At 34.2% G+C, this 13964-nt stretch overlaps 1 protein-coding gene across 1 annotated transcript in view; it reads right to left on the minus strand.

Moving 5' to 3' along the window:
* Nucleotides 1–440: 440 nt before the first annotated feature.
* Nucleotides 441–13964, minus strand: part of pdlim4 (PDZ and LIM domain 4) — a 66679-nt gene continuing 53155 nt past the window's right edge. Inside the window, exons 4-7 of the mRNA XM_039775448.1 lie at nucleotides 6668–6855; nucleotides 5917–6074; nucleotides 2123–2243; nucleotides 441–1272 (exon numbers count right to left, since the gene is read on the minus strand). Of these exons, the coding sequence (XP_039631382.1) occupies nucleotides 1068–1272; nucleotides 2123–2243; nucleotides 5917–6074; nucleotides 6668–6855 (672 nt within the window). The 3' untranslated portion in view covers nucleotides 441–1067. The remainder of the gene's footprint in view (nucleotides 1273–2122; nucleotides 2244–5916; nucleotides 6075–6667; nucleotides 6856–13964) is intronic.

Below are 13964 nucleotides of genomic sequence, written 5' to 3' on the forward strand. Positions count from 1 at the left end.
CCTCTCTTTAGAGTGGTCTGAGGTGGCTTAACTGAGACACATTTCTTTTTGATATTAAACATTTAGTATAAGACTGTGAATCCTTCATAATAAAAAAGTAATTTTACCGACATGTTCTCATATGCCACACTGCACAAAGATAACTAACCAATCTACTGATGCTTTGTAAGTGTTACAAAGATAAAAAGAAGCCTGTGTTAAGGCCTTGTTACAGAAAGAGTAAATGAGTAATAGGTGCATTTTTGCAGTCCCTAAAGTGTTACCAAAATTACACAGAATCAGATCTTCAATAACAATTTCTCACCAGTTAACAGAATTAAATTACCAGTAAAAAATATCCACTTTCTAGGGATATAAAGTGAAATGTGTAATACTGCTAAACAGTATCTGATCTGTACAAATAATAATTACTAGATTTCAGAATTACAAAAGGCTCTCCATTGGCTGCAATCCTATACTTTATTAAACCTGGCATAACAACACTTATTTTCATTGGCAAAACATACAATATTTTATGCATACACTATTTGTTTAATCTGAATGGAATTAGTACAGGCAGTAGTTCTAACACCAGTGTTTATTATAAAGAAGTTGTGATATTGTGTTGACATTTAGTGTAGAAACTCATATTGTTAACCACTGCTCACAGATTTACAAAGAAATTAAACTGAAAAAAAAAAACAAAAACAAACCAAAAAACAAACCATGATTTTTTAAGCAGGACTGACAAGGGTACATGTTATTTGCATGAAAATATTTGGTAATGTGTAAAAGTAAAGTAAAATAGTTAATTCTGATATAAAATAGCGATCACAAGATATTACCAGACATTTTATGCATGTTTCGTTAATAACAATTACACATGGTGTTCTGACTGGATTTAAATATTAAACAAAGAAGCACTGAAGATAATTTACCACAACACTATATACCATAGCTTAAACGAGTAAAAATCTAGAGCAGGAAAGTCCTTTTTCTTTGTTGAAATTAACAAATATTTTATGTAGAAAAAAAATCAAAAAGTAATATTAAAAGGGAAACAACGATGATGGGGAAAATACATTTGTTTAAACAAGTTCCACTTTGGAGTTGGGGTACACTGCCACAACATCATATCCTTCTGGAGGCTTAACTCTCTCCTTTGCATGTGTCTCACAGTACAGCTCTTCTTCAATGAAGAAATAGCCTCGCTGCTTAAGATTCAGTCCACAGTCACTGCACATGAAACACTCAGGGTGATAAAGCTTGTCTCTTGCTTTTACAATGGTGCCACTGTGGATTCAAAAGGAACATATGAAACTCAGCCTAACTAACCTTTGAGAACAAATATTTACAATTTTGCTTCTAGAACACACCTGACATTGCTTGACTGATAGTGATAAAAAACTTATTTTATTTCTGAAGCCTGTTTGTTTGGAACTGAGAAGTAGCATACAACATTTAAAATTAAAGCTTAGAGACACGAAAACATACAATGGAAAAAATGTTTAATATAAATCTTTATAATGAAAACCTTTATTTCAGATGCTTTTTGCTAATAAATGTGACAGAAATAGCCTGATATTAAAATTAATAATTTGCTTTGCTTTTCCTTTTACTTTATGTTCAGCCTTCCAGGTTAATTACACTAAAATAACATTCTACCTTCATCCATTCATAGAAAAACACAATCATTTGTCATTTGTGTAGTTTTTAATCTATAATATGGATCTCATTGGTACATGAATAATCAAATACAGATATTCTGCAATTTCACTTGACTCCCATTTTCTGTCATTTTGATACTTATCAAAAGCTTTTTTTTATAATACATAAAATATACCTATTTTACTTTTATAGGTATTTTACTTTTAGGTATATACTTAGAAAACAATTGTACAAACGAGTCAAAATTTAAGGATCAACTTTTTATATTTATATGTTAGTAAATAAAGCTATAATCACTGTGCAAGGAAAATGCATCTGAGAAGTGCACATGCTGTAAATTGTACTGGATGTACTGTATATGAGCAATTTCATATTGTTACAGAAAACAATTCCAAGGTTAGAAATCCACTCTAGAAGTATAATTAATAAACAGACTGGTAATGGGAAAAAAAACAAAGCTAAATCAGGTACTTACACAATTCCATTCCCACACCTGGTACACTGTGGGAGCTTCTGTAAACCAGGCACCATGCTGCCAAGTTTTGACACTGGAGATTTTATATTCTTAGGGCCAGAAGGCCTATCTGGTCTTTCACCTGTCACATAATTAAAAAAAATACATTATGGAATCTTCAGTTTAAAAAGTTAATTCGTTTTCCAAATGCACCTTTCCCACTGCAGAGGTCATTGGAGACACAGATCATCCCAGCAGTGGCTGATACAAGGTAAAAAACAACCCTCAACAAGATGCCAGTCCAGTGCAGAATCCCTCAAGCAAGCTCATTTGCCAAATATGTTAATATAAATATCTTAGGAAAAAAGTCACACTAACTAACTTTAGCAGAATGGGAAACAAATTATAGAAAGAAAAAGGAGGTCTAGCATTAAAACACAACTGAAACAATTTTTAAGTAATTTGACATTTTATTAGTTAAAAAAAAAGTTAAATTGAAAATAATGTTGTTATACAGTAAATGATTCTGAAAGATTTGTTTTGTGTTACAAAAAAAACATGGTGGCAAATATTAATGATAGGTAAATAAACTGCTGTGTAAAAATCTATATCAGTTTCCTGGGGTCACTTCCAGTAAATCAATATGGTGGCAGGTAATGATACCAACATAGGAGCTATTATAATTTAGAGAGCTATTTCTTCTACTACAGGCAAAATGAAAACAGTATGGAGACAAGTAAAATAAAAGTTGAATGTAATTAGTGAAATTACTGTACTTAAAATATATGTTCCAGCCAGCAGAGGAGGGCTTTCAAAACTGAAGGAGACTTCAAAGAATAGAATGAACAATGCTAGACATATACTGTACATGAACCATACAAGCAAAGATGACTATCCATCCATTCATCCATTATCCAACCCGCTATATCCTAACTACAGGATCACGGGGGTCTGCTGAAGCCAATCCCAGCCAACACAGGGCACAAGGCCAGAAACAAACCCAGGCAGGGCGCCAGCCCACTGCAGTGTGCGCACACACACCAAGCACACACTAGGGACAATTTAGAATCGCCAATGTGATTAACTGGCATGTCTTTGGACTCTTGGAGGAAACCCACGCAGACATGGGAAGAACATGCAAACTCCACGCAGGGAGGACCTGGGAAATGAACCCACTACCCACTGCGCTACTGTGCCGCTCCTAAAGATGACTAATAAATGAAAATTAAAATGAATCATGCATTTGGATGCTGAATATAAAGACATACTGCAATATAAAATATCTCTTTTTTAAAATTTTCAAATCATTGGAATACATTTTGGCTTAAACTGTTAATTTCTGTCCCAAGAATTAAAACTGTTTGTGTTAAATTTTACTATTTAATTTTTAGCATAAAAAGGCTGGTAGATATTCATACCTCTTCATTTATTTTGTTTAAACTTAAACAAATAATAAATCCAAGTTGTTTTCATTTGCTGTTAATGCTGATATCTTGTATCTTCTATTATTGTATATAAAGTACTATATTCAGTTGAGATGCAGTGGATTTAGAAAGTATTCAGACTCCTTCACATTCTGCATATTTGCTGTGTTGTAGATTTAATTTACATTTGGTGACGTCAACCTATACTCAATAACCCATAATGACAAACTGAAAACAGTTTTTGATTTTTAATAAATTTGCAAACCTTTCTGAAAACATGTTTTCACTTTGTCCTCATGGAGTTATTGAATGTAGACTGATGGGCAAAAATGGCAATTTTATAAATTTAAAATTACACCTACAGCCAGGGCCGGCACCAACATTAAGGCAAATTAGGCGTTCACCTAGGATACAGATCATAAGGGGGGAGACCTAGCCACGCAGGTTAGCTACTGAACAGTCAGTTGGTGCAAAAATAAAGCCTGAACTTCGGCGCAAAATAACACAGCACCAGCAGTAACTATAGCACAATACAGTGTGTAGGAAGTGAATGGGTCTGAATACTTTCTGAATCCACTGTAGTTTCTAAGAATTTATAAGCATTCCTAATTTAAGAGTCAAATATGTCTGAAGGTGCCAAACTGAACAAAGTAATTAAAGGGAAAGGCAGCTGCTAGCAATTAAAATATTCCACATTAAAGGAACTGATATGAACAAAAATTTGTTAAAGTATGGCTGAGCTTTATCTCAGCACAGAAGCTGCCATTATGCCTGTGTTGAGCAATTTGTTCAGCGATCCAACATGTTATTTTACAAAGCAATGATTAAAAAGGTTAAACATTTTAAAGGATTATGGCAGCAGTCAGGTGGGTTACAAATTAACACAGGTTACACTGCAGTACTATGTAGTTTAAGCAGGTAAAATATTTGTTTTCTTTAGGTAGTATCACAAAATTATTGCTTCATTTAACATTTACATATTCATGGCCTACTACAATTAAGAAAAAAATATTTTTAAAATTCTGAAAACATTTTATTCTGTAAATTTTTTATCACAAAAGACTTTATGAGAAAGGATCATATTTAGATAGCATTTTTAAATATCACTAATTTCAAAGTGTTGCTGTTTACTTCAAAAGTCAGTCAAAATGCACCATGTTATCATGTTGCTGTTAATTATATAAATGTGTATTTTATAAATTGCCTAATGGTATGCCTTATAAAAGGGGCTATATAAAATAACGTTAGATTGTATTTACTGAACTGTTAAATTAATATAAAACAACATAAAAGCTTCTCATACCTGTCAATGTTTGAAAAACAAATTACAATTTTGTGAAGCTAAAATAATCTTCCTTGGAAAATGAAATACTGTAGACAATATTTCACATTGTAGTGCTTGCATTTACACAGTTCCTCAATTTAGTCTGTCAACATTCATAAAACACCAACTCTGTGTTTACTCTGCTAGTTACTTTTGTTATTGTATGCAAAGTTTTCAGAAAGTGTGCTTCTGTAGTCATTATCTGGTTAATTTGATATGAACTTAACCAAATAAAATTACATGAAGCTAGCATTGCTATGGCAATAAAGTAAATGTGTCACAAGGATTGTGACAGTGATTTTCCTGTTCAAATACTGGCCCAGGCACAGTATGCATGGTTTTTTGGTTTCCTTCTACACACAAAAGACATACAGGTTAGTCTAACTAGATACTGGAAATGTGTCCTGCATTAGTAGGAGTTTTTGTATTTGTGAGTGTATCCTACAAAAGACCCAAAATTATATTTCAACCAAATACAAATTAGTGCTTCTCTGATGCAAAAATGTTTGGTTATATATGTTTTTAGTGAGCCACTGAATTTAACAAGAAAAAAACATGGTTATTATGCTAATGATAAATAACAGTATTTTTTAATTAGTAATTGGGCCTAGCGAGCCCAATTTAAACATCAGCAGAAAGATGGACACTACTAATTCTTTCATGTGTGAAACGTTTTTCAGCTGAAAATGTAAAGAGCTATATACCTAAATATAATGCAAAGATAAGTGAATGTTCTGTTGTAAAATCCCATTAATTTATAACATTAGTTACTTTGACACAATGGCCCTAAATCACTTATAGATGGAAATGGCTGAAGACTTTTTACTCCATAAAATGTTTCAGCTAAATAATAACACCAAAGATGTGAAATGGTTTTGGATTAACTGCAAGAAATTTTGAGCACATACAGTGCACATAATACAAAAAAAAGAGTAAAAACCTGAGATTTATTATGATTTTTTAAAAGACCTAATAACCTAATGGTAATTTCAAAATTATTTTCTTTTAATACTTACAGACTACTAGGTGCGTAGTTCAACAAACATATAAACTGTACTAGTACCTACCACCATCTTCAGCCTCAAGGATACCCTGCAGGTATCTGAAGGACCCAGATTGCTTTGGCTCTGAAACTGGTACTTCATGATCCTGAAGCATCTTGTAGACATCTGATTCAGTGTCAACACCATTTCTGTAACTTGGAGAAAACAGTGATGGCTCCGGACTGAAAGAAAAAACAAATATGAAATGATAAATTACTGCACATAGGAATTTGTATGTTCTGGAAAAAGGGGTGAAAAGAATGATGCAATGTGCATGTTATGAAGAGAAAAGCTGAAGTTACTGTTGGTACTGAATTTGCATCATTTTGATTCATGCACATAATAAAATAAATACAACTGAAATCATATCAAGCAGGCCAGGTGAAAGATCATAAGATCTCTGTTTATGCTATACTATACATATTCCAGCATCCTCTAACTCAAATCATACCTCTGCTGAAGCCTCATGGTTTGTTAGAGGGAGAATCAGAATAATTGTTCTTGCACACCTTTCTTCTTTAAGTTTAAAATATCTAGTTCCTAATATCTAATAAATCTTCAAAGTTTGCCTGAAACTATTGCATTATATTACAAAGTACATGGAAAATTAGTACTTAATAGTTTTATATTTTAGGGCAAGACAACATAGTGGAACTACAACAATTCGAAATAAACTACTGGAAACAAAAAAAAGCGTAACATTCACTTTTTTAAATCAGCATGTATTGCAACAAAACTGATGCAAATACTTCAGAAGAAATTAAAACTAATTCACCTGTGAGGTGAACCAATACTAAGGCTCCCAATTTGCCTAGGCAAGCTGTTGTCTGTGTTGCTATCAGAGTACAGTCCTTTAGGATTATTGTATTGTAGATTCACTTTTGAACTGCCATTACTCAAGAGTCTCTCAGGTGAAAATGGGGGTGGTCTTCTGTTTTGTCCACTTGGAATGTCTGTAAACTCCTAAAACAAAGAGAAAAAGATACATTTATATTTATAACAAATTACATATACATATGTGTGTGTTTACAGACACTGTCACACAGTATATCTGTCCATCCATTTCTCCTCCATACCAAGTTTATAAAGTCGTGACTTCATGGACCTGGCTTTGTACACATGGGCACAGTCATGCTGGAATAGTAAAGTACCTTCCCTAAACTGTTGCAATAAAGTTGGTAGCACACAATTGTCTACAATGTCATTTTATGCTGTAACACTAACAATACTCTTAATTGGAACCGGGGGTCCTAGCCTAAATCTTTTAAACAGCCCCAGGCCATTATCCCTACTCTAACAAAACTATACAGTAGGTTCTACATAGTCCAGAAGATGGCATTCTCCTGGCATCTGCCAAACCCAGATTTGTCTATATGACTGCCAAATAGTGAGACTTGATTCATTACTTCAGAGATCACGTTTCCACTGCTCCAAACTCCAAAAGGTGTCATGCTTTACACCACTCCAGCCAAAGCTTGACATTGTGCATATTGATCTTAGGGCTTGTGTGTAGGTGCTCAGCCAAGGAAACACATTTCATGAAGCTCTTGACACACACAGCTGTCCTGATGTTGCTTCCAGAGACAGTTTGGAACTTTCCTGTGAGTGATTTGACAGAGAATTGTTGATTTTAACGCACTTTGCACTTCAGCATTTGGTGGCCTGGCTCAGTGAGTTTGCGTGGTCTACCAATTTGTGGCTAAGCTTTTGTTGGTCCTCAACTTTTCCACTTTATAATAATAGCACTTAGAATTGACTGGGGCTGATCTTGCAGAGCAGACATTTTATGTACCGACATGTCGCAAAGGTGGCATAATATGACAGTGCCACTCTTAAAGTCATTGATCTTTTCAGTACATACCACTTTATTGCCAATGTAGCTTGCATGGCTGTATGCTTGATTTTATGCATGTCGTGATAGACGGCCGTCAGCTCAATCCGGCCGGGACGTCCCTGAACGAGAAGAATGGAGGAAGGCAGCCTTTTCAGGACACTGCCTCCCCTGGGACGCTAGGTGACAGCTCCCCTGGACAGTAGCTGTACTCCGGATTCCCTCAGGGTATCCTGGGACATGGGGTCCATTTCTTCAGCCCTGTTGGGTGCCGTGGGATGCCGCCAGGGGGAGCTCATAAATAACCTGGGGACTCCTACTTTTACTACAACTCGGAAGTACTTTGGAGTCACGAGGACGGAAGCCCACAATACTTCCGGGCTACTTGAGAACTGATGATGTGTTGTTTAACCCGGAAGAAGAGGAGGAGCACTTCCGGGTCAAGGAATATATAAAGGACTGTTTGAGACCCAGCAAGTGGAGCCAGAGTTGGGAGGTTGGGTGACGAAGCCGTTGGGAGTGGAGGATTATTGTTATTGAATTATTAGTATTTGTTATTAGATAATTTCGGGATAGTGTGATGCTTTGTGCACTTTATTGAAGAAAATATAAAAAAATCTTCTTGGTGCTTTTACATGTGTGTCTTGGACATCTTTCTGTTGGTTTTCTCGGGGCAACAGCGCCTCTAGCATCCACAATGTGTTATCGATAGGTATGGCTGAAACATCTAAACTCAATAATTTGAAGGGGTGTGCACATTATTTTGGCCATATAGTGTATATTCATGTAGTAATAATTAACAAAGATCAGAAGTGCTACAGAGGGAAAAACACATAATGATTGCAAAACAGGAGAAGATGTTTTAGTGCTTGTTGTATCAGTGTCACTGCATAGCATATTTAAAACAAATGTAAAAAAAAATCCTAACAAACACAAAAATACAATTTAAATTCCTACGAAGTGAACAATAACTATTAAAAATGCCCGGATTAAAATTGTAAAGGAAGACACTGGGACATATTAAGTGTATAGTGTCTTTAACTGTCACACCATTCAGTCATTTAACTATTATAATAAAAGTTTGATAGTGCATAGAAGACCTTTCCGGTTCTGGCCCCTTTGATGTCATTTCCGGGCCCGAGCCTATGGTTGAAGATCCTTCTGATCCCGGCTCCTTTGACGTCACTTCCTACACTGGCCTTTAAAAGTACCTCCACCTTTCCCCTATCCCCTTAGTTCTGTTTCGGCCCTTAGTTTGTGCACATCAGTGCTATCACTTGTTTGCAATTTTGCAGCCAGGAAAACAATATACGTGTGGCTGCCCCAAAACTTGCTATGGCTCTTGTTCGAGTTTGTGACACATTATAAGAAGATGTATTGAAATTGGTTGTCCAGCTCATGACATTGAGGATTAGGTACTGTTTGAAAAGAAGGTCAAAAGCCACAATGATCCCTAAGGAAACAGATCCTCTGTTCAACGATACCACATGAATCTGTATGAAGCCAGGCATTATAAACTGCAAATAACATGTGGAAATAAATTCCAGGAAAAGACAGGAAGTTAACCTAAAAAAATACTTAAAATGCAATTTTACATATTACATGTCCTTTTTTGAAACTGATACTATACTTTTAAAAAAGGCTAACTATAACAGGAATAGGCAAACTTAATCATGGAGCACCGTAGTAACTATAAACTGAAATGGATTAAATGGAATGGGTTAAAATATTAAATATTCCTGTAAATGAATATAATATTTAATTGGAATTCTTCCTTATGCATTTTAGTTTTTATCTAGTAATTAATAATACGCTTGATGTTGACATTAAAGGTCTAATTTTATAAATTCCAGCTGGACAATAACCTGGTAAAAGGTTTTTACTAAGATTAATGCAAATGACAAACCATTAATCTGGCTTGCTTTTTAGCAAAAAAGTGACCTAGCCAAAACTCACCAAGACAAACTTCGCTTTGCCATGTTCTTTTAAATGAAAGAGGTTCCATCATATGCTGCTGAATGGTACAAAGGCGGCCACAAATCTTTGTAGCCACTGTGCCCCAGAAGTACTGATTGTGCCCCCATCTGATCAATAACAAGACTGATTACACAGTTGCTTCACAATTAAAGAAAAAAATGAATATGGAGAAAGCCAATAGAAAACACTTTGAAACAGTGCCCTATTTAAATGCAAAAACTAAAAAAGAAACTGGAAATAAAGCTTCAGGACCCAGAGGGAACTGTTACATGTGTACACACTGAATTCTAAAATTCTTAATTAAACCCTAGAATTACAGTATATGGTACATTTTAATCACAATTTATTTTTATCATTATAATGGAATAGACATTAATATAGGCATGTTATGTTTCTCAGAAAGATCAAGTGACAGAAAAGTTGCATATTAGTTAGTAGAATACAAAATAAGTAGCTTTCTGACTTTGAAGCCTCCACCTGCAATCAATTAACTATTTTCATTTACTTAATATTCGGTTTCATAGTTATACATATGCAGTAAGTATGACTTATTTCTGTATCTCTGCTTGATATCTACTGTTTAAAAGTGTAATTATATTTCCAAATTGCTCCTGCTATTTGTCAGTGCTTAATTTTTCGTATTTATGTACAGAATTTGTTGTGCAATTATTCTCATTCTGTAGATGTACATTTGGAAACTTTTTATTTTTTTCTCCATACTTTTTCATTACTTTTTATTTTTCTTTACATTTATATGTGGAATTGTATTTTCTAGCTACACTGTATGGCCAAACCATTATGGACACCTCACCATTACACCCATATCAGCTTGTTGGGCATTCCATTCCAAAACCTTGGACATTAATTGTGAATTGAGCCCTCTTTACTGCTATGTTAGCCTCCACTGTTCTGGTAAGGCGTTCCCAAAGATTCTGGAGTGTGTTTGTAGGAATCAGTGCCCATTCAGACAAATGAGCATTTGACACTGGACGAGAAGACCTGGCTTGTAGTCAGGGATCTATCCCAAAGATGTTCAATAGTGTTGAGGTCAAGACTCTGTGAAGGCCACTCATTTTCTTCCACACCAAATTTATAGACCTGGCTTTGTACACATGGGCACAGTCATTTTGGGGAAATACAGTACCTTCCCCAAACTGTTGCCACAAATATGGAAGCACATAATTGTCTACAATGTCATTTTATGCTGTAACATTAACAGTACCCTTAATTTGAACCAGGGGTCCAAGCCCAAATCTTTTAAACTGCCCCAGTCCATTATCCCTACTCTAAAAAACTTTACAGTAGGCACTACACTATACTATTCTCCTGGCATCTTACAAACGCATATTTGTCTATCTGACTGGCAACTAATATGCACCTAATATGCTTTAAAATATCTGTACCCACAAACAAATAAAATGCATGCATGGAGAATTCAACAGCATATGAAATGTACAATAAAAAATTCATTTTATCATAAAAGACAATGTGTTCATTCTACAATTAAGTAAAAATTACTGGACAATATATTACTGTACACATAAATGCACATACACTGTAAAGTATATTGTAACTAATGAAAGAAACTTAATGTTTCTTAGAGTCTTACAAATTTTGCACAAATAAAATTCAACATTGTGGCATTTTGAGTGCAATGTAAAATAGCAATAAAGAACAAAGTTAATTAGGGTATGCCAGCATGGTGTAACATAAAAACTGAACTTGTTATTTCTGAATTCATAGTAGTTGGCCTTAATTCAAGGCATAAAGGGGATAATGCCGGACAGCAAAAGCATGTTTCTTAAAAGCTGTTAGTTTTCTTAATGATACATTTGTGTTCAACCATATTATAAATGTGAAACTCACTGTGTACTACACATATACCCACGTGCCTTTTATTGTATACAAATGTCAAAATATGAGATAAATACTAGATAGGACTTCTTTTACCTTCAGAACAGTTTGATTTCTTTAAAGAAAAAAAGAAAAAACAGGTTCATAATTATGAATGCAAAATTATTTGCCAAAATTATCATGACTGAATCTTGATTTACCCAAAACGTTAGGTTATTTCAGAAAAAGGGCTGAAGGATAACACAAATCTGTATATTACACTGCCCATATACATCAAGATTTTAATTTCCGTATCTTCACTCCACTCTAAATCTGTCCCTTCACCTTAGCTCCACCGATGTCATCAAGCTTTTTAGAATTATCTGTAAACTGAAAACATCATCACTCGCCTCAACATATGTGTTCATATGTACATTTTCTGCCAAAAAACTTGAGTATATGTAGTTCAGTATCAGAATTATAACCATCTGCTTGAGTTTTTCCCCTCTGGTTTCTGACTTCACTACAGAACTGAAACCTTTCTTCTACAACATAAATTAACTCTACTTGTAAAATGCCATTGGATCATACAGCATTATAATGATAACTTTAAGAACTTCCTATTTAAGCATGCTGAAAAATACTAAAATCACTAGAAATGACTACTCTGTGATGTGTTCCTGATCCTTATTTTATACATTTCTCAATGACCTCTATTATATGCAGTCTTGAAAAGTGTGAAAGTCGACTTGCTCCTCTTTAACATCTTCTTAGTTATTATAGGTTAAAGCACAATATAATGATAGCTGTATTTACATGAACTTGGTTAATGGATGCATCTCATCCATTGTGGACTTATTATCTCCTTTAATTGATACTTTTTAATAAAATTAATTAAGCCCAACAACTCCCCTGAGTCTGTGCCCCATTTCAGTTACTGGGTGCTGATAGCTTTACTATTCTTTGCTCAGAAGTTGTACCATTAGCACTGGCAGTATCTTGTTTCACTTCTGTGCTGATATTTTCCACTTTATGCAGTATTATTAAAAGCAGGCACCATCCAAATAAAACAAAAATAATAAACACATTGACAAAACAATATGAATAATTAAAAAAGATATGAATACACTTCATACTGTGTTAACAATTTGAAATTGCATTTTAATATACAAAAGTGCAAGTGCTTCACTTTGGCAAAAGGAGAATTCATTATAGTAACAAGATGGGCAACATTAACCAACAATAAGCAACCTTCACAAAATAAAATATGTAGAGGTTTATAATGATACAGCATTCATATTCTCTAGGCAATGTGTCAAAAAAATAATAAAAAGCAAATAAAATTTGAGGTTATATTATAGAAACTTAAATACAAATATAGGCTAGCAAGACCATACCTAGAATACTGTGTACAGTAAATGTCACTGCTATACAAAAATTATACAGAAGTTATGCCTTTGCAGTATGATGGGAAAAGAGATGTAATGTACTATAATACAGACTTCCATTCTAAGGAAATATCTTTCAGTTTTCAAAAACATAAAAACGTGAATTAAGTTTAGCTATATTACACAATGGCATTTCCTATTAGATGAATAATGGCATGTACTATCTATAGCTATTGTATAGTGGCCACTGAATGTCCCTGGTCTAAGACATTGAGAATAACTTCTAACAAAATGAAGGAACTAAGCTGCAGTACTAATCTGCTACCTTTTTTTTTTTTTTTTTGAAAAACGGCAAGCAAAGAACAGTTCACCTTAACAATTAAGCTGTAATTATCAGGATAAAAGCATTTCAAGTGCCCTCACATGATATTAGATTAAGGTTCTTCAACCACTTAATTTTTTAATTTTTACTTAATGATATATACCTTACTGTGAGCAGATACCCAAATTTACAATATTAAAATACAACACAATCAAAAAGGCAAAATTTGATATTTGATATTTAAACATTTCTTTACTTGGTACTTTCTCATAATATAAATAATGCAAGGGTACTTACACACTTGATTATAGTATAATTTATTTATACATTTACAATGGAAACAACGGGAACACACAATACTTTCTTAGGTTCACACAGTGAGTTACTAATCACAATTGAACCAGCAACCTTGTGGCTTACTGAACAAAGCCTTAACAACTAAACTTCACTATTTAGTTGCTGGCCAATAGAGGGAAATCCCTCCAAATTTCCTATGTGTATGTACTTATGGTCGCTCCCTTCCCCACGAGAATACACAAGACACAGGCATATGGTGTTCATTTAGTCTTAAAGGCTACAGCTGCATACAATTACTAAAAATAAAACAGTTATTCATGTTGTGGTTATCCTTGCTCTTTAGTATTATACATATACAACCTTTACCTTTCTAACGTGTTTGCTTCTTTGCTCTGTTTTTGTGCACTTTTTATACTTGTCCTGC

Source organism: Polypterus senegalus, chromosome 13 (genome assembly GCF_016835505.1).
Source record: "Polypterus senegalus isolate Bchr_013 chromosome 13, ASM1683550v1, whole genome shotgun sequence".
NCBI lineage: Eukaryota > Metazoa > Chordata > Cladistia > Polypteriformes > Polypteridae > Polypterus > Polypterus senegalus.